This window comes from Oncorhynchus clarkii, chromosome 10, assembly GCF_045791955.1.
Source record: "Oncorhynchus clarkii lewisi isolate Uvic-CL-2024 chromosome 10, UVic_Ocla_1.0, whole genome shotgun sequence".
Classification (NCBI taxonomy): domain Eukaryota; kingdom Metazoa; phylum Chordata; class Actinopteri; order Salmoniformes; family Salmonidae; genus Oncorhynchus; species Oncorhynchus clarkii.
Window position 1 is genome coordinate 6477644 of NC_092156.1, and position 27036 is coordinate 6504679.

General features: G+C 43.7%; 3 protein-coding genes across 3 annotated transcripts in view; 1 reads left to right on the forward strand and 2 right to left on the reverse strand.

The window, feature by feature from the left end:
* The window catches only part of LOC139417959 (E3 ubiquitin-protein ligase RNF43-like), a 223348-nt gene extending 208999 nt beyond the window's left edge, over positions 1 to 14349 (reverse strand). The window contains exon 1 of the mRNA XM_071166984.1: positions 12599 to 14349. Coding sequence (XP_071023085.1) covers positions 12599 to 12838 — 240 coding nt within the window. The 5' untranslated portion in view covers positions 12839 to 14349. The remainder of the gene's footprint in view (positions 1 to 12598) is intronic.
* Positions 14350 to 14917: 568 nt separating this feature from the next.
* Positions 14918 to 18756, reverse strand: LOC139417960 (heat shock transcription factor family member 5). Its single transcript, XM_071166985.1, has 6 exons — positions 18243 to 18756; positions 17763 to 18083; positions 17543 to 17640; positions 16960 to 17397; positions 15734 to 15876; positions 14918 to 15127 (listed from the first exon to the last, which is right to left on the reverse strand). The coding sequence occupies exons 1-5, from the start codon at positions 18754 to 18756 to the stop codon at positions 15742 to 15744; spliced, it is 1506 nt and encodes a 501-aa protein (XP_071023086.1). The 3' UTR covers positions 14918 to 15127; positions 15734 to 15741.
* A 6207-nt stretch (positions 18757 to 24963) lies between these two features.
* Positions 24964 to 27023, forward strand: LOC139419402 (SPT4 homolog, DSIF elongation factor subunit). The gene is made up of 5 exons (XM_071169349.1): positions 24964 to 25154; positions 25415 to 25521; positions 25624 to 25679; positions 25943 to 25996; positions 26604 to 27023. The coding sequence occupies exons 1-5, from the start codon at positions 25086 to 25088 to the stop codon at positions 26669 to 26671; spliced, it is 354 nt and encodes a 117-aa protein (XP_071025450.1). The 5' UTR covers positions 24964 to 25085; the 3' UTR covers positions 26672 to 27023.
* Positions 27024 to 27036: the final 13 nt, after the last annotated feature.

A 27036-nucleotide genomic window follows, 5' to 3' on the forward strand; every position in this document is an offset into this window, starting at 1 on the left:
CTGGAGTCGCCTCTTCACTGTTGACGTTGAGACTGGACAGAGGAACTCTGCCTAGAAGGTCTGCATCCCGGAGTCTCCTCTTCACTGTTGTCGTTGAGACTGGACAGAGGAACTCTGCCTAGAAGGCCAGCATCCCGGAGTCGCCTCTTCACTGTTGACGTTGAGACTGGTGTTTTGTGGGACATGATCCGAAAGTAAAGCAGAGAGGGGGGGGGTACTTTCACTGGGTAGCATGACGAAAGACACCGTTCAGTCAGTCAAGGCCGTCTGGGACGAACTTTATAAAGAGTCTCCTGTCGCCACGGGGAAGATAAGAGTAGGATGGAAAAGTGATTGTAATGTTTATGTTGAGATGGTCTCATATGGTGTCCATCCCAGGACCAGAAAGACTAACACATTGAAGCTTTGAAAAACACGTCCGATAAAGCACATTTGGAATGGATGGAGGCTTGATCACTGAGTTGAAGTTAAAGGAGTAGAGAGGGAGGAAATCCAGACCTGGAGAGCTATTACCAAATCCAGGGAGATTGGAGAGGAGAGGGAGGAAATCCAGACCTGGAGAGCTATTACCAAATCCAGGGAGATTGGAGAGGAGAGGGAGGAAATCCAGACCTGGAGAGCTATTACCAAATCCAGGGAGATTGGAGAGGAGAGGGAGGAAACCCAGACCTGGAGAGCTATTACCAAATCCAGGGAGATTGGAGAGGAGAGGGAGGAAACCCAGACCTGGAGAGCTATTACCAAATCCAGGGAGATTGGAGAGGAGAGGGAGGAAACCCAGACCTGGAGAGCTATTACCAAATCCAGGGAGATTGGAGAGGAGAGGGAGGAAATCCAGACCTGGAGAGCTATTACCAAATCCAGGGAGATTGGAGAGGAGAGGGAGCAAATCCAGACAGGAAATCCAGGATGTGGCGGAGGAGGGGGAAGTGCAGAGTAAATAGCTTCCTTTATTAATCATCCTAGCTCATGTTTCTTAACTGAACACACACTTTGATCTTCTTCTCGCTCCTCCCTGTAACATCTGCTTACAACTCACACTCTCAAACACATAGATCCCCTGAACACAACCCACTTTCCAGCCCACACTCTCAAACTCATAGATCCCCTGAACACAGCCCACTTTCCAGCCCACACTCTCAAACTCATAGATCCCTTGAACACAGCCCACTTTCCAGCCCACTTTCCAGGCCACACTCTCAAACTCATAGATCCCCTGAACACAGCCCACTTTCCAGCCCACTTTCCAGGCCACACTCTCAAACTCATAGATCCCCTGAACACAGCCCACTTTCCAGCCCACTCTCAAACACATAGATCCCCTGAACACATCATTTTTTTAGACCAGTTAATTACATGCAATATGCAAATAGGAGATTAATAGAATAAAGTCTTAATTTATTACAATTAAAATACTGTGTATGAATACTGTGCTCACACTCTCAAACACATAGATCCCCTGAACACAGCTCACTTTCAAGCCCACACTCTCAAACTCATAGATCACTCTCCAGATCTCAATCACCTGAATTCTGATCACCTGTTCACACACCTGTATGTCATTATCACACACTATTATGTTCAGTTCTTTGCACCCCATTATCGTGAGGTATTGTTTGTTTTGTGACACACTTCTATTCAGAGTGCTGGTTTTCCCATAATTTAATCCTCCCGTGGATGATAGTTTGATAGTGTGTCCTGCTTCACTAACTACGCTTTGCCTATTCCCTGCATGTACCTTAGCCTATCAGATTTCCTGTTATCAACCTATTGCCTGATCTGCCAGACGACGTTACTAGCCTTTTCCCTGCCTGTACTGTTGACTTTTTGAACCCTGTGTATGACCTTCTGCCGGCCCCTGGACCCAGCTACCTACCTCCTCCTGTGTATGACCTACTGCCTGCCCCTGGACCCAGCTACCTGCCGCCTCCTGTGTATGACCTTCTGCCTGCCCCTGGACCCAGCTACCTGCCTCCTCCTGTGTATGACCTTCTGCCTGCCTCCTCCTGTGTATGACCTACTACCTGCCCCTGGACCCAGCTACCTGCCTCCTCCTGTGTATGACCTTCTGCCTGCCCCTGGACCCAGCTACCTGCCTCCTCCTGTGTATGACCTTCTGCCGGCCCCTGGACCCAGCTACCTACCTCCTCCTGTGTATGACCTACTGCCTGCCCCTGGACCCAGCTACCTGCCGCCTCCTGTGTATGACCTTCTGCCTGCCCCTGGACCCAGCTACCTGCCTCCTCCTGTGTATGACCTTCTGCCTGCCTCCTCCTGTGTATGACCTACTACCTGCCCCTGGACCCAGCTACCTGCCTCCTCCTGTGTATGACCTTCTGCCTGCCCCTGGACCCAGCTACCTGCCTCCTCCTGTGTATGACCTTCTGCCTGCCCCTGGACCCAGCTACCTACCTCCTCATGTGTATGACCTACTGCCTGCCCCTGGACCCAGCTACCTGCCTCCTCCTGTGTATGACCTTCTGCCTGCCCCTGGACCCAGCTACCTGCCTCCTCCTGTGTATGACCTTCTGCCTGCCCCTGGACCCAGCTACCTGCCTCCTCCTGTGTATGACCTTCTGCCTGCCTCCTCCTGTATATGTCCTTCTGCCTGCCTCCTCCTGTGTATGACCTACTACCTGCCCCTGGACCCAGCTACCTGCCTCCTCCTGTGTATGACCTTCTGCCTGCCCCTGGACCCAGCTACCTACCTCCTCATGTGTATGACCTACTGCCTGCCCCTGGACCCAGCTAACTGCCTCCTCCTGTGTATGACCTTCTGCCTGCCCCTGGACCCAGCTACCTGCCTCCTCCTGTGTATGACCTTCTGCCTGCCCCTGGACCCAGCTACCTGCCTCCTCCTGTGTATGACCTACTGCCTGCCCCTGGACCCAGCTACCTGCCTCCTCCTGTGTATGACATTCTGCCCTGCCCCTGGACCCAGCTACCTGCCTCCTCCTGTGGTCCTTTACATTAAACACCTTCTGCAGCCTGCGCTTGTAACCAGCTCTCTGTCTGCCACCCCCCCCCCCCCCCTAGGGTCTGGCTGCCGGTCTGTCTGCTGGCCAGAGAGATAGTGGTCTACTCTGGGACTGTTCCGATCTGAGGGGAGAGGTGGAGGCTGAGAAACAGGGCCTCCCCAGGAGTCTCCAGGCCAGGGAGATAGGGAAGAAAAGTGGTACAGAGTTAACCAGTATGCAATGTCTAGTGCCTTGCCTGCCCCAATTATAGCTGATGTCTTTGTGGGCCCTCACAAAGGTCAATCTGACCTTTCACTGGGACAAAGCCCTCAACAAACAGAGAAGAGAGTAAAGAAGAATTCTAAAGGGACTTAGTGGAGAGAAAAAACGAGCCCTTTTAAAACAGTTCAGCTTCTTTTAATTGGGCAGAGAGCCCAACAGAGGATTAACTTCAAAAGGAGGTGTGGCAGGGGTAACATCATCCCTCCTCTCCACTGGGCCCAGAGGACAGCTGGCTTTCCCCACAACTTCAAAGCTATTCCAGAAGCCCTTTCACTTCTCCTCCACCGGCTGGCCCTTCCTGGCCACTGGACTGGCTTTGTAGTGGGAGAAACCGAGAGAGGGAGTCAAAATGCCTGACCGCTCAGAGTGGTTGAAACCAAACAGGCCTGAGCCAAGCCAGCCAGTGGACCATGGGCATCCTACCAGAGAGATTAGACTGTTGGATATCAGATCTGAGGGAGGAATGTAGCAACAGTCCCCTGACCTGAACACACTGAGGGATCGGAAAACGGGGACAAAGAGCTCACAGCATGTTACAGTCCTTTATATGACTGTGTTTGTTTCAGTGCTTTTTATTACCACTCTGTTACAGCTGTATATCAGGCAATATAAATGCACCCCCCCACCCACTGCTCACATTGATCAAATACTTTGACAGGAATTTTATAACATGTATTTTGTATTGTTGAATAGTAAATCATAACATTCTTATAACTTTCTTCAATATAATGACAAAGTAGGGAAAATAAAAACGTCAAAGATCAAAACTCAATATCAGTGGAAAATAAATATATTACTTTGAGCATTCAATAAATACCAAACGGTGCAATGCTTGGTAATGGAGTCTTTTTCTTCAAAACATTAAAGTTGAAAGGTTTTCCTCATGTTGGATCTTGTTTTCTTATGTGATCAGAGAGAGAGCGCGAGAGAGAAGAGTGAGAGACAGAGAGAGAGCGCGAGAGAGAGAGACAGACAGAGAGAGAGAGCGCGCGAGAGAGACAGAGAGACAGAGAGAGACAGAGAGAGACAGAGAGAGGAGAGAGAGGAGAGAGAGGAGCGAGAGACAGAGAGAGACAGAGAGAGAGGAGAGAGTGTGAGCCTGTGGCCCAGAGAAACAACATGCTTAAGAAGATCAAACGTGGCCAGGTATAATTACTGTGGGTTATGAAAACTGGCTGTCATACTCCGCCACTAAAAAGAGAGAGAGAGAGAGAGAGAGAGAGAGAGCGCGAAAGAGAGGCAGAGAAAGAGAGAGAGAGAGAGAGAGACAGAAAGAGAGAGATCTATCAGTACTGTTGAATAGTGAATTCTTGTCCCACTTGACTCTGCCATGCCAGTCATTTTTACATGGTGGGAGAGTAATAATTCCAGCCCGAATAACCGACTGTTTTTTCGGCAAACTCCAAAGTCCTCTGATAATACTTATACCGTGTGAATCCCTGCTGTGTTGAGGGATATTACAGTTTACCAGGTGCTGCACCCAGTTTGGGTGAGAACACAGGAACAAATTGATGCTTAACACAAAAGTGCTCTGCGCGTAGCGTACAGATGATCTGTTTGGTCACATATCAAATTTCCCAGTGCCCATTTCTCTTCATAAAGATCAAGCGTATGATGTTGTGCCAACCAATTGATCAATTGTCTAATACGTCAGTTAATTAAATGTTTGCATAGCGTACATTTCATAGTTCTTATTGATATTATTCTCTAGACAAGTTGAAATGTCTTCACGCCTAGAACACGCCTGACGGTCAATAACGGTCCATTTTGAAAGAGAGAATTTTTTTTTACATGAGGGCAGTTTTGGTAAATCTAATCCCGTCCGAATCGTCCACTGGAAAAACAGACATGCTGGGCTAATAATTACATTACCACATTCTATAGTAATTACAAGTCCTGTACGAACCACGTTTCTCTCTCAGTCTCAGAGCCGTTCAACTCTACTCATCTCTGAGGTACTTTAAGGTAAACACACATCTTTAATAAACTAGTTGGAGTATATGTCTGTTCGTTGAATCCAATCCATTAAAGCGGATTAGAATTCATATCTCTATTGGGCAGTGTCTTTAGCAATCCAACACAAAGGAAAAACACAAGTCACAAACTTTGTGGAATCTGGAATGTACGTTGTTGTTTAGTGAGAGGGAGAGAGAGAGAGAGAGAGAGAGAGAGAGAGAGAGAGAGAGCGCAATGGACACCTTTCATCCCCCATCCAGTTTCCCCGGAAGGAAGACAGGAACATAAAGCTGCGCTCAGAGAGAGGCCTGTTGAAACAGGAATACTCAACCTGGTCACATTTCGTATTATTCTGTATGCAAATCCTAAAACCCTCCATTTAGTATGGATGACATGTTACGTTTGGTATGGTTACATAAGATAGATGGTTACTTAAGGCAAAAATTGAAAGGAGGGTGGTTGTTCGGGGTGGATGGGTCAACGTATAACGTGGACATCAAAAGCATTTTAGCTAATTGGCTACTTTTCAGCTACTTACAACTTTTTTAGCTAATTTGCAACTACTTAGCATGTTAGATAACCCTTCCCATAACCTTAACTCTTTAACCTAAATCCTAAACTTAACATTAACATTAACCGAAACCCCTAGCCTAGCTAACGTTAGCGAACCACACTGTATATACACAAAAGTATAGGAGCAACAACGGCTCAGCAGCGAAGTGGTAGGCCACACAAGCTCACAGAACAGGACCGCTTAGTGCTGAAGCACGTACCGCGTAAAAAATATTCTGTCCTCGGTTGCAACACTCACTACCGAGTTCCAAACTGCCTCTGGAAGCAACGTCAGCACAATAACTGTTTGTCGGGAGCATCATGAAATGGGTTTTCATGGCCGAGCAAGCCAAAGAGATCACACTTCACAATGCCAAGTGTTGGATGGAGTGGTGTAAAGCTCGCTGCCATTGGACTCTGGAGCAGTTGGAAACATGTTCTCTAGAGTGATGAATCACGCTTCACTGTCTGGCAGTTCGACAGACCAATCTGGGTTTGGAGGATGCCAGGAGAACGCTACCTGCCTGAATGCATAGTGCCAACTGTAAAGTTTGGTGGAGGAAGAATAATGGTCTGGGGATGTTTTTCATGGTTCGGGCTAGGCCCTTTAGTTCCAGTGAAGGGAAATCTTAACACTACAGCATACAATGACATTCTAGATGATTTTGCGCTTCCAACTTTGTGGCAACAGTTTGAAAAAGTCCCTTTCCTGTTTCAGCATGACAATGCCCCCGTGCACAAAGCGAGGTCCATACAGAAATTATTTATCGAGATCAGTGTGGAAGAACTTGACTGGCCTGCACAGAGCCCTGACCTCAACCCTATCAAACACCTTTGGGATAAATTGGAACACAGACTGCGACCCAGGCTTAATCGCCCAACATCAGTGCCCAACCTCACTAATGCTCTTGTGGATGAATGGAAGCTAGTCCCCGAAAGTAATGTTCCAACATCTAGTGGAAAACCACATACCACATATTTATTTTTGATACTGTCGCAAAGCTAACCAAAAAGCAGCATTCCCCAATTGGAGGATGGCTTTCACTTCAGCAGGAATAAATTCATGAACTTCTTTGAGGAAAAGGCTGTGATCATAAGAAAGCAAATTACAGACTCCTCTTTAAATCTGCGTATTCCTCCAAAGCTCAGTTGTTCTGAGTCTGCACAACTCTGCCAGGACCTAGGATCAAGAGAGACACTCAAGTGTTTTAGTACTATATCTCTTGACACAATGATGAAAATAATCATATACTCGGCCTTGTCTCAGGATGGTAAGTTGGTGGTTGAAGATATCCCTCTAGTGGTGTGGGGGCTGTGCTTTTGCAAAGTGGGTGGGGTTATATCCTGCCTGTTTGGCCCTGTCCGGGGGTATCATCGGATGGGGCCACAATGTCTCCAGACCCCTCCTGTCTCTGCCTCCAGTATTTATGCTACAGTAGTTTATGTGTTGGGGAGCTAGGGTCAGTCTGTTATATCTGGAGTACTTCTCCTGTCTTATCCGATGTCCTGTGTGAATTTAAGTATGCTCTCTCTAATCCTCTCTTTCGGAGGACCAGAGCCCTCGGACCATGCCTCAGGACTACCTGGCATGATGACTCCTTTCTGTCCCCAGTCCACCTGGCCGTGCTGCTGCTCCAGTTTCAACTGTTCTGCCTGCGGCTATGGAACCCTGACCTGTTCACCAGACATGCTACCTGTCCCAGACCTGCTGTTTTCAACTCTCTAGAGACAGCAGGAGCGGTAGAAATACTCTTAATGATCGGCTATGAAAAGCCAACTGACATTTACTCCTGAGGTGCTGACTTGCTGCACCCTCGACAACTACTGTGATTATTATTATTTTACCATGCTGGTCATTTATGTTTGTTTGAATATCTTGGCCATGTTCTGTTATAATCTCCACCCGGCAGAGCCAGAAGAGGACTGGCCACCCCTCATAGCCTGGTTCCTCTCTAGGTTTCTTCCTATGATTTGGCCTTTCTAGGGAGTTTTTCCTAGCCACCGTGCTTCTACACCTGCATTGCTTGCAGTTTGGGGTTTTAGGCTGGGTTTCTGTACAGCACTTTGAGATATCAGCTGAAGTAAGAAGGGCTATATAAATAAATTTGATTTGATACTGTGTCCACATACTTTTGTCTTGGATTTACATACAGAATAATACAAAATGCTCCGAGACCAGGTTGGAATAGTACTCTGCACTGCAACAAAGACACAGGATCGCACAGGGTGAGGCTGAAACGGAACCCTATGGCCTATACAGTGCACTACTTTCCTATATAGTGCATCACTTTTGACAAGCGCCCTGGTCAAAAGTAGTGCACTATATAAGGAAGGTGTGCAATTTTGGACACAGTCAGTCTTCACAGCATAACACTGCCTCTGTGCAGACAATCCGTGGTGTACCCCAGGCCTAGACCAGAGTACCTCATTTGGCCCCAGCAGAGCCGGCCAAACGTCGTCACCATCATCACACACTACAATCAGAGTGGAGTTGGGATTTGTGTTCACCTGAAGGAAAAATAAACAGGGATCTTATCGTTGCTGGATTAGAACTGTCATCGTCCCCAGGTAAGTAAACTGAGCTGAATGAACAAGAGCAGTCAGAAGCCTAACGATCACTTCACACCTTCAGGGAAATACTGTAATGTCAGCCATCACTTCCACAACCCTGATCAACCTTGTCACCTGATGTAGAACAGAGACCCAGAATGCAGCCCAAATGGCACCCAATTTGCTACATACTTCACTGTCCTACTTTTGACCAGTGTCCTTTGGGCCCTGATCAAAAGTTGTAGACAATATGGAGAATATGATGCCTTTTGAGATGCACTCTCAGTAAAACAGGAATCTAGAAACTACTTTCTTACAAAAATAAAACTGTCACACTGTAATGCACTCCTCCTTCCAGGTCAAGTCCAACGTTATCGCTCAGATCTAACGTGACATCTCACAGAAACACACAGTGTTATAAGGAAAGAGAGGCCTCGTTGCCTCAATGTAAATGAATTTCCTCTGATCTTCTCAGCAGCACGGCTATGGAAACACCGCTCTAAAAATACATGTTATCCAGAATCAACGTCACACATACACTCTTAGGGGAAAAAAAAGGTGCCATCTAGAACACTAAAGGGTCCTTTGGGTGTTCTCATAGGAGAACCCTTTCAATAACACTTTTTGGTTCAAAGTAGAACCCTTTTGGGTTCCATGTAGAACCCTTTCTACAGAAGGTTCTACATGGAACCAAAAAGGGTTCTTGAAAGGGTTCTCCTATGGGGACAGCCGAAGAACCCTTTTGGAAACATATTTTCTAAAAGCGTACACACATTCGGATGCAAGCGTGTACACACACACACACACACACACACACACACACACACATTAAAGCAAATGTAGGGTGAGCATATATTTCTTATAAAATCCACTGTACTCCTCTTCACCACCATGTCGAATATTGGACATTCCCCCATGGAAAAGGCCATGTACTTTCTTATCAATTAAGGCTGTCTGCAGCATCTGGTTATCCATTCAAAATGCCTCCTGCACCTGGTGAGTGAGGACAAACAAGACCCTACAGTACCTCATCTGTCCTCCCTTTCTTCTCCGATCGGAAATAAATTGACTTAGCCTTGCTTTAGTTCCCCAACAACACGAATACATGTAAGAATCAAAATGAGAATGAGAAAACTACGCACCACAGAGTGGGAAAACTACGCACCACAGAGTGGGAAAACTACGCACCACAGAGTGGGAAAACTACGCACCACAGAGTGGGAAAACTACGCACCACAGAGTGGGAAAACTACGCACCACAGTGGGAAAACTACGCACCACAGAGTGAGAAAACTACGCACCACAGAGTGGGAAAACTACGCACCACAGAGTGGGAAAACTACGCACCACAGAGTGGGAAAACTACGCACCACAGAGTGGGAAAACTACGCACCACAGTGGGAAAACTACGCACCACAGTGGGAAAACTACGCACCACAGAGTGAGAAAACTACGCACCACAGAGTGGGAAAACTACGCACCACAGAGTGGGAAAACTACGCACCACAGAGTGGGAAAACTACGCACCACAGAGTGGGAAAACTACGCACCACAGAGTGGGAAAACTACGCACCACAGAGTGGGAAAACTACGCACCACAGAGTGGGAAAACTACGCACCACAGAGTGGGAAAACTACGCACCACAGAGTGGGAAAACTACGCACCACAGAGTGAGAAAACTACGCACCACAGAGTGAGAAAACTACGCACCACAGAGTGAGAAAACTACGCACCACAGAGTGAGAAAACTACGCACCACAGAGTGAGAAAACTACGCACCACAGAGTGGGAAAACTACGCACCACAGAGTGGGAAAACTACGCACCACAGAGTGGGAAAACTACACACCACAGAGTGGGAAAACTACGCACTACAGAGTGGAAAAACTACACACCACAGAGTGAGGGGCCTGGCTTGCAGAATAGTTGGAGAGGGAAGATGTACAGTAAAAAGTACAGTAAAGACCACATGTATTCCTATGGTTTTGGCATGTCCATTCTGCCCAGTAAGGGCATGAGTAAATGACACATATGGGTTTTAAATGCAGCTTTTGATCTCAACTATTGAACATGCATGGAATGCAATTGTTTGATGTTTAATCCTTTATGTTCAGTGTGAAATATTAAAAATGGGGAGTTTTTCCAGCAACTTCAGAACTTGGCTGGCTCTAATAATTTTGGTAACTAGAAATCTATCAGCTTGATAAAATGTTTGGGTGGAGAAGTCGGCACTCTCACCCCTTAACCAGTAGGGTATAGGGAGGCAGGAAGAAAAACAATAAAAATAGAAATTTGTACTGTATGTCAACACTATTGTTCCGGGAAGAATGTTGATATTCTGTCATCACACAAAACAGCATAACAACGAGTAATAACAAAGGAAGCTTCCACTATAGAGAGAGCATTATAGGTCTAGCAGATCAATAACTTATTACATTATAGTGACTGAGATCGACAAGATTACAAAAAAAAAATCTGGTTCTTTGGAGGTTTGGGAGTGTTAACTTCAGTTTGCCAAGGTGAACGTGCCAAAGTCAAGCGAGCCAGGGTGGAAAACGTGGTTAAAACAAGCCATAACCATCAGCTCAAACGGGGGGCATGATGCCTGTGGTGCTCTTGATGCGAATCATATTCAGTAACAACGTCGATGGAACGCAGACTGTGGGGGATTAGAAGGACGTTGGATTGGCATAGTCAACCAATCTGATCTAACTAAGTGGATATAAGTCAAATCCAGTATGATTTATGTATTGTAACAGGCACACAATGTGGTTACTTAAGTCTGATTTGGATATACACTACGTACCCAAAAGTGTGTGGACACCCCTTCAAATGAGTTGATTCGGCTATCTCAGCCACACCCGTTGCTGACAGGTGTATAAAATCAAGCACTCAGCCATGCAATCTCTATAGACAACCATTTTCAGCAGAATGGCCTGTACTGAAGAGCTCAGTGACTTCAAACTTGGCACCATCATAGGATGCCACCTTTTCAAAAAATCAGTTCTGCAAATTTCTGCCCAGCTAGAGCTTCTTCGGTCAACTGTAAGTGCTGTTATTGTGAAGTGGAAACGTCCAGGAGCAACAACGGCTCAGCCATGAAGTGGTAGGCCACACTAGATCACAGAACGAGACAGCTGAAGCGTGTAAAAATCTTCTGTCCTGGGTTGCAACACACACTACCGAGTTCCAACCCGCCTATGGAAGCAACATCAGCACGAGAACTGTTTGTCAAAACTTTGTGAAATGGGTTTCATGGCATTGCAGCCGCACACAAGCCTAAGATCACCATGCACAACGCCAAGAGTCGGCTGGAGTGGTGTAAAGCCCACCGCTTTTGGACTCTGGTGCAGTGGAAACGTGTTCTCTGGAGTGATGAATCACGCTTCATTGTCTGGCAGTCCGACGGACAAATCTCGGTTTGGCGGATGCCAGGAGAATGCTACCGTCTGGTGTGCTTATTTGCTTTTACTGAAGTATGACAATTGGGTTATATTTCCACCACTGCGATTCTGTGCTTCCAACCTTGTGGTAACAGTTTGGGGAAGGTCATTTCCTGTTTCCGCATGACAAAGCGAGATCCATACCGAAATGGTTTGTTGAGATCGGTGTGGAAAAACTTGACTGCCCCCTGCACATAGCCCTGATCTCAACCCCATCGAACACCTTTGGGATGAATTGGAACGCTGTATGCGAGCCAGGCCTAATCGCCCAACATCAGTGCCCGACCTCACTAACGCTCTTGTGGCTGAAGTCCCCAAAGCAATGTTTCAACATCTAGTGGAAAGTCTTCCCAGAAGTGGAGGCTGTTGATGCAGCAAAAGGGAGACCAACTCCATTTTAATGCCCATGATTTAGGAATGAGATGTTCCAACGAACATTTTAATGGCCATATAGTGTGTATTGATTGTTTTTCCTGCATAACATTTAGAAGTTGTCCCTTTTCATGATGACGTGAACATACTGTATATTGGGGTTGACATCCATCCAAGAATTATACACAGATTTTTACTTCAAAATAGTATTAAATAAGCATCTTTCCCATGGCACTTCCATTCACCACTTTACAGCATCTATATCGGATACAGTCCAATGGCCTACCAGACCTATAACACTGAATCAATGTGACATAACTGATTAAAGATGCATGGGGTATTTTAGGCCAATAACCACACTTTGGAAAATGTATTACCAAATAGTTATTGAAAGCCAAACTAGAAAAGGTAGCCAGTATGCACTCGACTTGAATTGCACTGCATATGATCTGGTGGACCGGGGAATCTTTATGACGTGACACGTACCTGCATGAGCTTCCCCTCTGCAGAGCCGGCGCTCCCTCCGACAAACAGCCCTTCCAGAGTGATGGGTTTCCCCGTTGGCTCGGGTCTCAGCAGTGTCACCTTGATGACAGCCCTGAGGGCCGAGCGCTCCGTCTCGACGGCCGCCGCCAGCTCCAGGCCCGTCTGGCCAAACACCACCTGCAGGGCCGCCATGAGCAGCCACGGCCAGAGCCCGGCCAGTCGCCGCTGGAGAACGATCATTGGATCGGCTGTAGCGGCGGGCTCCGGGTGTACATCGTGGACTTCAAAAGCTGGTAACCACCAATGTTGATTCAGGACAAGAAATATATGGCCCAGCGCTGGTCCTCTGCTTTATGGGTTAGAAATGGTAGAAACCCGTGAAAACGACTCGAAATAGAGGGTTTTATCCAAAGTGTTAAGGCTCACGGACTGCGGTGTTGTCTTGTGATTTTGTAATGAATTCTTATCCGGCTTTGAACGTTTGTTCCAGGTAAAAACAGTTATTAAACACGCCAAGTAAAGTGGTCTTCATATTCACTCATAAGAAAAAAATCTGAAAGTTTGCTTCTAAATTCTGGAATTGCTAACCATCAAATAAATATAACATACTTAGCCTAATAAGATAGGATTTAGATAATGTGTGTTAACCGTTATCACTAACAGGAGAGGCCAAACATTGCATGCACAAGTTCGACAACATCAAATCAATAATTGAAATTGCGTCGCTTATAGTTGAGTAGACTTTACATTTAGTTCACCGTTCACATACAGCACGAGCTCCTTACATGAGATAAACAGCGGCCCGGTCCTCGTTTTCAGCGTGCTTGTTAAAGTTATCATAGACAGATCGGTTCAGTCCGGGCACACGGCGGCTCTTGTAATCTTCAACCACTGGCAAGATTTCAATAAACATTTTGCAACAATGTTTGAACTTTAATTCGTGCCCAACCCACTATAGACATTCTACAGTTTTGCCTGATTTAAAACCAATGTGTATCCAATGTACCGCTATTCCATTTCCAGAGCAAGAAAAAGAAAGTCTAATCTGGCAGAGGGGCTCCAGATGCAACAAGTTGTCAAATACCTAAAAAGCAAATCCCCGACTCTTTACGCTGGATAGGATATTGTGACGATATCCCCACCCAGGGGTTTCAGAAACCAAGAGGAACAAAGTCAGGTTGATGTTGGTTGATATGACGGATTCCACGATGAAAGGCGACAATACAGTAAACGACGAAAATGCAATAGTCACTTTCATAGGCTCCGTAGCGACAATCTTTTGACAAAAATGCCACTGTAAAGTTGACAACGGAGATTTCCGGACTCTTTAAAAGTTTAACTAATCCAATTGAATCGTTGCATTAGTTACTTAACATGTAACTAGTTAATTAATTAGGAGTATAAATCTCGTGTCGTTTCTGCAGCCGACGTATCCACAATGTCTATCGCCCACTAAAGTTGTTACGCATCTAAAACCTGTTCGCTCCTTGGCAGCCTCCAAAAAAGTATTTTCCCCGAGTTCCACGTCTGAAAGTTGTAACAATTCTGAAAAGAGATCCTTCCCGCCGCTGCTTAAACAAATATAATATAAACTTCAGTATTAAAGAGGTTCTGAAAAGAAAGGTTTAACAAATGTATAATCGCTTAAACGCGAGTCGTTAAAACACGATTATTGGTGATACACGTTTTGAAAAGTTTCAAAAAGACACGAGTGTACATTTTCTGAGTCCTGAAGCATGCCTAGTCGAGTCTCCCTCCCCTGGGATCTCATCGACTGTGTCTGTCTACCTGCTGACTGCCTGTCACCGAGGGTGGAGCTGCACTTCCAACACAGACGACACCGGGCGCCCTCCAGCTGACAACACTGGTAACAGCCTGGCGTCGCCTTTTCATCTCCTTTAACAATAGATAAAAGATCCCGGAATGGACACTTTACCAGTAGACTGTAGCCCACTTTTGAGGCCTCCATACAAACAACAACAAGATGCAAGAAATGAAACGCAAAGAACCTCTGAATTATATCACATTTTAATCATAATAATCTTTTAACATTATAAACCAATTATATCATGTCCAGAAGTCAGAAATTATTTAAAAAATAATTAACGGTTAAAACAGACAAACTTTTTTGGTGTCAAACTAAAAACAAATGAGGAATAAACATTAAAATGTACTTGTTCTTTAACCTAAAAATGACAAATAAATCTTGGTATGCATTAATTAATTCCAAGATTAAGCATTCAGAATAAAATTGTCATATGCCAATTAAAATGCTGTAAAGGTTATCATATAAATAAGAATAAATTAGAACAGGGCTGAACTATGTACAATGTCCAATATGTGTACTATTAGGAAAATATATATTTCTTTATCAGTGACATACAAGTAACATAGGTAAACATATTTCAACAAGAAGCTACAGCAAATTCAGACTTGAGCATGAGTAGCAAAACTGAAAACTTGGGACATCCTGGTCCGAATATGGTCAACATTCTTGCTTGCATGCCACTTCAACCAACAAGTTCAGATCTAAAAGATGAAATTAAAATGTGTACATTAATTTTGTCATGATCCCCCTGATCTATTCCTCACCGTTGACATGACTGTGTATTGTTTTATTAAAACAGAGTGGCTGCGGATCAGACTTCTCTGGACCCTTCTTCCCAACAGCTAAAGGTACCAACAGCGTCTGCGCATGTGCAGGATTCTCTATCTTACGCACAGGCTACTCTAGCGAATGGTGAAGCTCGTTTAATTAAGTTAGATCAAAGCTAAATCATTGTCTGCAAGATCACAACGATAGTATTCTAACAACATAAAACAGAACTGAATATAATAGCATAGTACGATTGACAATGAGAAATGTGAACGGGGGGCCCCACAAAAACCAGCACATGACAATGAGAAATGTGAACGGGGGGCGCCACAAAAACCAGCACGTGAAATGGATGTAAAGAAACACATGCATTGAACTTGATACGAATCTTCATTTCCGGTGGATCGGGAGATCCTCTGCCTATTTTTTATTTACCAAGGAAAGTCCCATTAAGATATAGAATCTCGTTTACAAGGGACTCCTGGCCAAGATAGCAGCAGCAAGGATTATGCAGAAGTTTAAGTGGATAGTTGTCTTACCAGGAGATTTAGTTTGCTGTCTGGTGCTTGTTCTCCAGGCTGAGGCTGCAGACAGTAACATCATGTAGAACACTGCAGACGTCTGAGTCCAGCACCTGGATCTCCTTCACCTTGGTGATGTACTCTGATGCTTCCTCAGGGCACTGGGGAAATCACAGCATGATCCATCTCCTATTATACAACAGAGTTCATCAGGACCGCTGATGACCATCCATACCATACCTGTTTAATAATTAAGTTGATTACTAAGTCATATAAGTCGTATTTTTGCTTTCTCTTTCCACTCACAGTTATAAATACGCTGGTTTTGTAAATTGTATATCCTCACTGTAAATCAGTCTATACTCTATAGTTGTATGTTTGCTGTATTTATATTGTATAATTATGTAAGTTGACTTTGTGTACATTTCTCTGTTGATACATTTGTCTATTTCTGGCAGCACCTATTCAAATTCCAGGTATGTGTAAATGTACTTGGCAAATAAAAGTGATTCTGATTCTGAGATATAGCCTCCATGTGACAGGTTTTTACAAAGCTAAACTAGATTACCTTCTGATAGGCATCCACCGACACTGGTTTTTACAAAGCTAAGCTAGCTTACCTTCTGATAGGCATCCACAGACACTGGTTTTTACAAAGCTAAGCTAGCTTACCTTCTGATAGGCATCCACAGACACTGGTTTTTACAAAGCTAAGCTAGCTTACCTTCTGATAGGCATCCACAGACACTGGTTTTTACAAAGCTAAACTAGCTTACCTTCTGATAGGCATCCACAGACACTAGTTTTTACAAAGCTAAGCTAGCTTACCTTCTGATAGGCATCCACAGACACTGGTTTTTACAAAGCTAAGCTAGCTTACCTTCTGATAGGCATCCACAGACACTGGTTTTTACAAAGCTAAGCTAGCTTACCTTCTGATAGGCATCCACAGACACAGGTTTTTACAAAGCTAAGCTAGCTTACCTTCTGATAGGCATCCACAGACACTGGTTTTTACAAAGCTAAGCTAGCTTACCTTCTGATAGGCATCCACAGACACAGGTTTTTACAAAGCTAAACTAGATTACCTTCTGATAGGCATCCACAGACACTGGTTTTTACAAAGCTAAACTAGCTTACCTTCTGATAGGCATCCACAGACACTGGTTTTTACAAAGCTAAACTAGATTACCTTCTGATAGGCATCCACAGACACTGGTTTTTACAAAGCTAAACTAGCTTACCTTCTGATAGGCATCCACAGATACTGGTTTGTCCTCCCTCTTCACTGGCTGCTCAGCCTTGGGACCACCGACAGTGATGGCTATTCCCTGACGAGGAACGTTCCCCGGGACTGCTATAATGATGGGCCCGCGTGAAGTCACTGGGCTGGAGTTAAAAGAGGAGTCAAGCTGGGAGGAGACAGTGACTGTGTGAGGGGAGCTGTGTATGGTGGTGATGGGCTGGGGCCCTGATGATGTAGAGGTGGACAGGACCGGCTGCTGGCGCTCTGGGGTCTCCACTTTGACCATGCGTATTTTGGGGGAATTGTGGTGCAACTCGTCCACTAGCTGGAAGACTGTGTCCAGGTTGACATCGCTCTTCTTGGTCTCCTGGGTTTCACTGCTCTGCCAGTCCTGGTTTTGATTGCCAGGATACAGAAAGCCCACAGGACAGTTTGGCTAGAAATGGGATTAAAAATATACATTTCAAGCATGAAATGTTGACTCATATGCTCCGCATATTTTCACCCATATGAATTCTAGATCCCACTGGAAAGATTTGCAGACATGCTGCTTCATGGGTAGTAGTTAGATTCCCACCTACCTGGTAATAGCTGTAATGGGAGTATGAGGGAGTTGTCTGGTGGGCACTATGGCAGTCCGAGTTCATTGAGCCTGGGGGGCAGCATTGGCACACTGATGCTGAAAAAAACAAACACAATCAAGAAGTATATAAATAAACTTCTATTACTGTTTATGAGGAAATCACAGTGTTTCTCTATTCAACTAATGGGTGCTTCCATGGTATGGTTTATTATAGTTACCAGGGGAATAGAATCCAGGTCGGTACTGAGCATGGTGAGGGATCACGCTGTTTGCCAGGCTTTGTGAACCCTGCTGGATGTGCACAGTAGTCGGACTGGACTGCACAGTGCAGGAAGTGTCTGAAGGGAACCGGTGGATGACAGATATGGGGATTCCCTTGTCTGTGTAGAAGGTGGTGGGGGAGGGGGCATCCCCATGACCCATGATCCAGCCGCGGGGTGGGATAGGGGTCCGATCATAGTCCTTCATGGGCTGGGTTCTGCTTTGGTGGTACTGTTGGTAAGGAGATGGACGTTTTACCTGACCAACAAACATGGAACCTGTGGAAACATTGAATGACAGCAATATCATGAGTATCATGGCTGAGAAGTTATGGCACAAAAAATTATGTTATTTGAGTAATTTGCTATTAAATTACAGTTGCTACTCGTTTTGGTTTAAAATACAAAGTACAAGTATGATTGACAATTTGAGTGTACCTCTTTTATCTACTTTAACTCTCTCCTCACCACCATCACCATTTGCCATGAGTCGGTGGAAACGATTTGCTGGGGGCCGGCAGTTCACTTCTAGGCCAGCTTCCATCTTCGCCTTGTTTTTGCTTGTCAGCCTCTTAAGATTCACCAGCAGTTCGGGATGATCTTGTTTGAAGTTCGGGTTGTGGAAGTGGTGTTTTATCCCATCCATCGGAGATGAGACATCATTCTTCTCTGAGGCCCCGGGGCCATGGACCACCTTCCTGAACCCATAAAGATTCAGCTGGCGGTTGAAGCTTGTAAAGTTGGTTGTTTTGAAAAGGTCAGTGGTGTCAAACGTTTGTTTCTGGGGTGACAGCAGCTCTGATTCAAATAGCTGCTGGTCGATTATCAAACCCTCACCACAGGGATCCCAACGTATCGATCGATTTTTGGGGTTATTCACCAAACGCCACAATTTCGCTGGGAAATTGTTGGGATTTATGGGGATGGTGAGGCGTTCCTCTTCGAGCTCCATATTTTTGCCTGTTTGAGAAAAACAATATATATACAAAAATCAGTGACAACTTATCAAGTGTATATTAATATCGAATTAAAGAAGCTATCTAAATAGTTTTTTGTTGTTGTTCTCGATTCAATTGGCAAACTGCTAGCTAACATCGTTAGCTTAGTAACGTTACTTGTAGCTAACGTTAGCTAGCTCCTCGTTCGTTATCAAACTAGCTAAAACGGTTATCAAGTACTTTAAGGCAAGTCAACGGAAATAACGGAAGTTTAATCAACTACAATGTATATAGCTAAATATTCATAATGTGATTAGTTTCTGTAAATGTGTGTAATTATATGTAGTCTTGTTTAACACACAATAGCTTTGATCAATCTCCCTCAGAACCGTTGAAAATATTCCGGAACAGTTGATTTAGAATCCGTTCAAATTCCACGAAAAAAAAAAACATTCCAACATCCTCGAGCGCGATGGTGAATCAAAGACTAAGCTCGCGCTATGGACGTTCACGAGTTTTCCCGAGTTGAGGAAAAAAAGAGGGTCCGTTTTTATAACACATTCAGAATCAGTTTCAGTGTATTTGTAGACACCGTTACTAGAGTTGAATTACGGTTTAATATATTGGTACTTTACGCAGGTTAGCGTTTTTTCTTCTTTCCGTCATGAATCTTGTTTTTGGAGGCAGCTCTCGTAGAGCTGTCACTGATTTTAAACCTAAGGTTAATAATAATAATAATAATTCACTCCCAGAAATAAAAATAAGAATAATAAAATAAGAATAAATAAATTATAATACAAAATAAATAATCCACCCTCAGAAATAAAAATCATGAAACTTCTGTCAATTGTTGAAAGCCTATGTTCCCACTGGGCAGCCAGGCCCACCCAATCAGATTGAGTAACAACAACAAAAACACTATTTTAACACTGTACTTGACTTGGACAGGAGCTCACCGGAACTGAGTACCTGCGCCTCAAAAAAATGTCGGCATGAGTTCCTCCACCTGTAGAATATTAGCTCAAAAGTATTGAGGAGGTGCCTGCACCTAAATATAAACAGTACCAGCACCTATTTTAGTCCAAGTCAATCACTGGCCTAAACATGCTTACTTACACCATGAGATATAAATCATAGCAGTAGGAGGGGGTATGTGCCTGGGCTTGACGTTTATTATCTCAATTATTTTCGCCACCCCCCAGTTATTTATTTATTTAGAAACTGGAGACAATAATTTAAATTGCATGTGTTCCTTTCCAAATTGCATTGTTATTTACTGCAAGGTTGTAAAGCCCACTGTATGTCAGTCCTGATTAGCCAATGGGCTTTCATGATTTTGTAACAACAAAATCCCGCCTCGCTGTTTTGAATACAGGTGGAGGGATTCGTTTGCTGCTTGTTTTTTCGATTGTTATAGCTGGCCAAGCGCAGAAAGATTTTTGCCGAACCTTTGGGTGCATGTGTTTGTTGGGGCTGCTGTGCTGTACATTGTAGCGGCAGCAACGGGCTTTGAGGATTAAGGCTATTGCAACAATTAAAAAGGTATCAAATTAGGAACCATGCCAAAGTCAGACTTCCAGACGCGGCTTTTGGGAGGGAAGCCTACCATGGCAGCGTCAAGAAACACAAAGTAAAAGTAGTAGTGGAAATGGATGGACACACCTGGAACAAGGAGTCCTACATTCTGATGAAAGTGTAATTCCAGGTTTAGGGTCGATGAAGAGATGGCTGGAAGCAGGGGGCGATTTTAGCATGTAAATCTTGGTGGGGACACAACAAAAGGAAGTGTGACGTATGCCAGCAAAGCCACTACACAACACTAAACAATACATTAATTGCACTATAACGGTGCCCACAAACTGTTAGGGCCCACATAAAGCTGTCACAACAGCAGAGTCCCAACAACCGTCCCAACATCTTTACCACTGCTACACCATGTTATCAGCAGAGCCTTGTCTGGCAGCGGAAACATTTCATTCAGCCTCATTTACTGACTTTCAAAAAAATATATAAAAAAAAACATAGTTGATATGGCTGACTTGCTGAAACAAATGTGGTTTCTACTGACAATTGAGATGTACAAACTATGGCATAAGGGGACGACAAGCGTATTAGAGGCCGTCTGTAATTTAGATTGAGACATTAATGAGCGAGCAAGGACGGTTAGTCAATAATAACTATTTGTTTAGCACTTTTGAAATGTACAGCGACAGAATTCAAAACATGGGCTGTTCTTACGGTGTTCTCCCTGTACACCAAATCAAAACCGTAGGATAAATAAAGGGGGCATATAAGCAGGCAATGAAAGATCTCACAATATTCTATGATTACATTTTCCTAAAACAGGCTATAGGCTTCACGTGCACCACCAAGTCAGAACAGTAGGTGAAATTAGGAGGGGTAAATAGACCAAATTATTAGGGTGAGGCACATAGGCTACTAACAGCTTACTACACAACATACACTTAGTATTACTTTCTTAGCCACAGTATACATATCTCCCTGGCATATTACATTATTAATGCAACATCATACAAAACATTTTTTGGACTCACCTTGTTGTGCTGTGCTCACTTGAACAGGAAGGTGGCGCAGCGGTCCTTTGTGGGCAAATTTTATCATCAACGTCTGTCATTCTCTGGATTTATGGTGCTTTCAAAACAACTGGAGGCCGGATTTACAATTCCGAGTTGGATGACCGTTCAAAACATATTTTCCCAGTCGGAGCTCGTCTATATTCCTGACTTCCCATTTGTCTTGAATTCACTGGAGTCAAGTTTTTGCAGTTCCGAGTTAACAGTTGTTATGGGCGCGTCAAAAATCATGCTTCATTGAGAGCATGGCCAATGTTGACTGTTCATCGTTTTAAACTTGGAAAAAGAGTCCCTTAATCCTCTTAAAGAAGAGCCTCTTAAAGAAGAAGTTACAGGTCTGTGAGAGCCAGAAATCTTGCTTGTTTGTAGGTGACCAAATACTTATTTTCCACCATAATTTGCAAATAAATTCATAAAAAATCCTACAATGTGATTTTGTGGATTTTTTCCCCCTCATTTTGTCTGTCATAGTTGAAGTGTACCTATGATGAAAATTACAGGCCTCATCTTTTTAAGTGGGAGAACTTGCACAATTGGTGGCTGACTAAATACTTTTTTGCTCACTGTATATGCTGCTGCTACATATATCCCGATACCTATTCACCTAACCCCTATACATATCTACCTCTATCACGCCAGTATCCCTGTCACCTAACCCCTATACATATCTACCTCTATCACGCCAGTATCCCTGTCACCTAACCTCTATACATATCTACCTCTATCACGCCAGTATCCCTGTCACCTAACCCCTATACATATCTACTACCTCTATCACGCCAGTATCCCTGTCCCCTAACCCCTATACATATCTACCTCTATCACGCCAGTATCCCTGTCTCCTAACCCCTATACATATCTACCTCTCACTCCAGTATCCCTGTCACCTGACCCCTATACATATCTACCTCTATCACGCCAGTATCCCTGTCACCTGACCCCTATACATATCTACCTCTATCACGCCAGTATCCCTGTCCCCTAACCCCTATACATATCTACCTCTCACTCCAGTATCCCTGTCACCTGACCCCTATACATATCTACCTCTATCACGCCAGTATCCCTGCATATTGTGAATATGGTACTGCAACTGACTGACCCTGTATACAAAACATTAAGAGCGTTTGGTCTTTCCATGACACAGACTGACCAATGATCCCTTATTGATGTCACTTGTTAAATCCACTTCAATCAGTGTAGATGAAGGGGAGGAGACAGGTTAAAGATATTACTGAGACATGGATTGAATGGTCAGGAACGGGAATATGGCGTGATAGAGAGTTCGAATTAAGTAGCGCGTTGAAAACATTTGTTGAAGATTGAATCAAAACACTGGAACAAGGTCACGTTCGTCGTATAGAGGAGACCAAGGCGCAGCGTGATATGAATACATACTTCCTTTAATAAAGAACGACCACTAAACAAAACGACGCTATATAACCCGAGTGCTGACAGGCAACTACACAGACAATAACCCACAAAACCAAGATGGCAAATGGCAACCTAAATAGGATCTCCAATCAGAGATAAACAACTGCCTTTGATTGGGAACCAATTCAGGCCACCATAGACCTACATTACCCTAGACATACAAAAAAAAAACATAGATATACAAAAACCCTAGACTGGACAAAAACACACATACCCACCCCGACCAAAATAATACATAAAACATAGATAACGAAGGTCAGGGCGTGACCAACAAAAAGGAAATTGGAGTGGAGGATACGTGTGTAAATGATAATGAATCGCTTCTTGTTGAGATGCATATTTGGGAAACCCGTTTTGATATGTCAAATGGCGAAGTATGCTCTTGAAGAAGTGGATTCTGTCAAGAGTGATCCAGGAGTGGTCTTATTTCGACGAATTGTATTTCTGAAGAACAGAGGAAGATTGTGCTTCTACACCTGCATTGCTTGCTGTTTTGGGGTTTTAGGCTGGGTTTCTGTACAGCACTTTGAGATATCCGCTGATGTACGAAGGGCTATATAAATGCATTTGATTTGATTTGATTGCATTGGGCCTCAAAAGAATGGGAACAACAGAAGTTTTGTGTTTTGAACTTTGGTATAGAGCACCCTTCAAAGGAGATGTTCAAGTTGAAAACCTGAAGAGAATTCCTTGGAGTGGTTGGTGCCCGGCGTCTGACCCACTGGGTGAATCGGTCCTGTTGTTTGTTTTTATAAAGAACAAATCACTACAGTACGCATGTGAAGCTTGGTTATTGGAAGACACGCCATAAGAGCTTTTATCCCCAAACCGCTAAGAATCGTAAAGGATTTGGCCATGTTTCAAGTGGGTGTAGACGAACAGAGTATACTGAAGAAAGGGTATGTAAAAGGACGACAGTGTTGCAATTGTGGTGGGGGATCATGATCCTGAGTTCCTGGAGTGCTCTGTAAGGGTGAGGGAAATCGAGGTGGCGAAAGTTAGAGCGGTCAATCGAATCTCCGATACGGAGGCGATTTAAAATAATTGAGAAAACAAATGATGCCAGTGAAGATGTGGTAGTAGACGCATCACAGCCTGTAATAAATGTTTGCTGCCAGACACAAGATACCTTGTGTGTTAAAGTAGATTGTTGTTGCATTCATTTCCACAGTTATAAAATGTACAAGTCTCAAAGAAGTTGAATAAACTAGACATTATTGTAGCTGCAGCTGAAGATTTTGGGGACTTTACTTCGGAAGACTTCGGAAGGGCTACTGGAGCCGGAAGACCCACCCTCTCAGGTTGAGCCTGTATTATTGTTTTATTGTTTTATTTATTTTATTTATTATTTATTTATTTATTTATTTTTAACAGAAAAGTTGTTTGAGTGATTTTTTTTAAAATTTGAAAACATTTTTTTGTTGTTTTTTTGGGTAAAATCATATGATCGCCAATATACCATAGAAGAAGACATGGATTCTGTATATGTGCCATTCAGAGGGTGAACGGGCAATCAATGTTTTTAAATGCCTTTTTAGTTTTTAATTTCACCTTTATTTAAGCATTTAGGCTAGTTGAGAACAAGTTCTAATTTACACCTGTGACCTGGCCAAGATAAAGCAAAGCAGTTCGACACATACAACAACACAGAGTTACACATGGTATAAACAAACATATGGTCAATAATACAGTAGAAAAAGTCTCTATACAGTGTGTGCAAATGAGGTAAGAAAAGGGAGGTAAAGGCAATAAATAGGTCCATGGTGGCAAAGTAATTACAATATTGCAATTAAACACTGGAATGGTAGATGGGGTATGGTAGTAGGTGCCACGTGCACTGGTTTGTGTCAAGAACTGATCTTATTTTATTTGAACTGCTGCGTTTCTCATACTCCCTTGTGTATCAAGAACGGTCCACCACCCAAAGGACATCCAGCCAACTTGACACAACCGTTGGAAGCATTGGAAGTTGTTCCTAATGTTTTAAGTATACTCCTTATACTAACTTACTTTCTGTTTTTCGTATGTTTATTTATCGTGTGTTTTTGTTATACCTCGTGTTATTTTTTTTTGTACTACTACGTTATTGATGACTGCATTGTTGGTTTTAGGGATTGCAAGAAAGGCATTTCACTGTGCACGGGAAATTAAAACTCAAAACTAAGCGTCCAAAAAAAACGGTGACCCGTAACCCGGAAGTACTTATTTCATCTTGCCAGTTTAACAGCGGTGAAAATCAAAACAACGCCTTTGAAAAGCTTTTATTTTATAGCTTTTACAGATATATTTCTCAAATATCAGCTGCTATTTTCTCGATGGCGTTGGAAACTTGTCCTAAGGACCTCCGCCATTTGCGGGCATGTCTTCTTTGCTCTCTTGTGAAGGTAAATCCTAGCAAGCTAACGTTAGCAAAGCTGACCATCTGCTTTCTTCAACTGGCAGTGGTATACATTTGTAGACCCTAACTTACTCTGAGAGGTTGTCTTAGCTACTTACAATTTATCGAACGAAGCGTTTTAAAAAGCTCGCTACTATCTATTAAACGTAACGTTTGCTGAAATGTTTGCGTAACGTGCTAACATGAATAGCTAACCAGTTTTACATGTGTATTCATTGAATCCATATTTCTCCTGTCCCCACACAGACTATTGACCAGTTTGAATATGATGGCTGTGACAACTGTGAGTCGTACCTTCAGATGAAGGGGAATCGAGAGATGGTCTATGAGTGTACAAGTTCCTCGTTTGATGGGTAAAGTTCTCTACTTGTAATTGATGACATATTGATGATTTAATGCCAGTTCCGGACAGCAAGTGTGGGCTAATTGCTAAAGCATTCGATCTCTGTTTACAGGGTCATAGCTCAGATGAGCCCCGAGGACAGCTGGGTGGCCAAGTGGCAAAGAATCAGTAAGTTTGTTGTCATAGGTTATCCTGTTGGTTTTATGACTTCTTTCAAACGTTTCCTTGAATTATAATTTTTTATTTCACCTTTATTTAACTAGACAAGTCAGTCAGTCAAATTATTATTTTCGATGACGGCCTAGGAACAGTGGGTTTAACTGCCTTGTTCAGGGACAGAACAACAGATTTGTACCTTGTCCGCTCTGACTCATACAGGACCACCTATAATGTTCTAGTGCTGTTTTGTAATTTCACTTTTCTCTGTTCAGGTAACTTCAAGCCTGGTGTCTATGCTGTGACGGTGACAGGGAGGTTACCTCCAGGTATGTCACGTTCAAAGGCAGTGTGTTTTCTCAACCATCTACTATAGGAGCCATTGAGAAAATGTTGGCATATGTGTTCAAAAATCAGGAAACAAACTGCAGAATCCTCTTGGGTTCTCAAGCTGCTGTCATTGAATCCCATCTACTCTGTCTGTCTCTGTGTCTCTCTCGCTCTCTCTCTCTGTGTCTCTCGCTCTCTCTTTGTCTCTCTCTCTCTCTCTCTCTCTCTCTGTGTCTCTGTCTCTCTCTCTCCGTGTCTCTGTCTCTCTCTCTCCGTGTCTCTTTGTCTCTCTCTCTCTCTCTCTGTGTCTCTTTGTCTCTCTCTCTGTGTCTCTTTGTCTCTCTCTCTTTGTCTCTCTCTCTCTCTCTCTCTCTCTTTGTCTCTCTCTCTCTCTTTGTCTCTCTCTCTCTCTCTCTCTCTGTGTCTTTGTCTCTCTCTCTGTGTCTTTCTCTCTCTCTCTCTCTGTGTCTCTTTGTCTCTCTCTCTCTGTGTCTCTTTGTCTCTGTGTCTCTCTCTCTCTCTCTCTGTGTCTCTTTGTCTCTCTCTCTGTGTCTCTTTGTCTCTGTGTCTCTTTCTCTCAACATTGTTCTTATTTCTGTCCTGCAGGGGTGGTGAGAGAGCTGAAGAGCAGAGGAGTGATCTACAAATCCAGAGACACCGCTGTTAAGACATAAGCCTGATCATTACCTCTCTACAGGGACAGACGGTCATCTTCAGCACAGCTTCACGGTGCAACAACACATCCATAAACACAGTCTGTGGAGACTGATGTCGCTAATGGGTCTTTTCTGTTTGCCGAACACAAGTGCAAAGTCTGATTTTCGTTACGTGTAATGTCTCATAGAACTGTCTTGTTTAATTTGGGTATTGTGTCGATGTTGTTTTCAATGGGATGGGTTCACTCTGCTAGAATAGACATTCTCATATGCTATAATTAAAATAAAATTAAAAACAAAAAATAGTATTTACAAACCTGGAGTGTATTTATCATAATAAACTCTACATTTTTTATAAAAACAATTTTAATCTCTGGAATCAG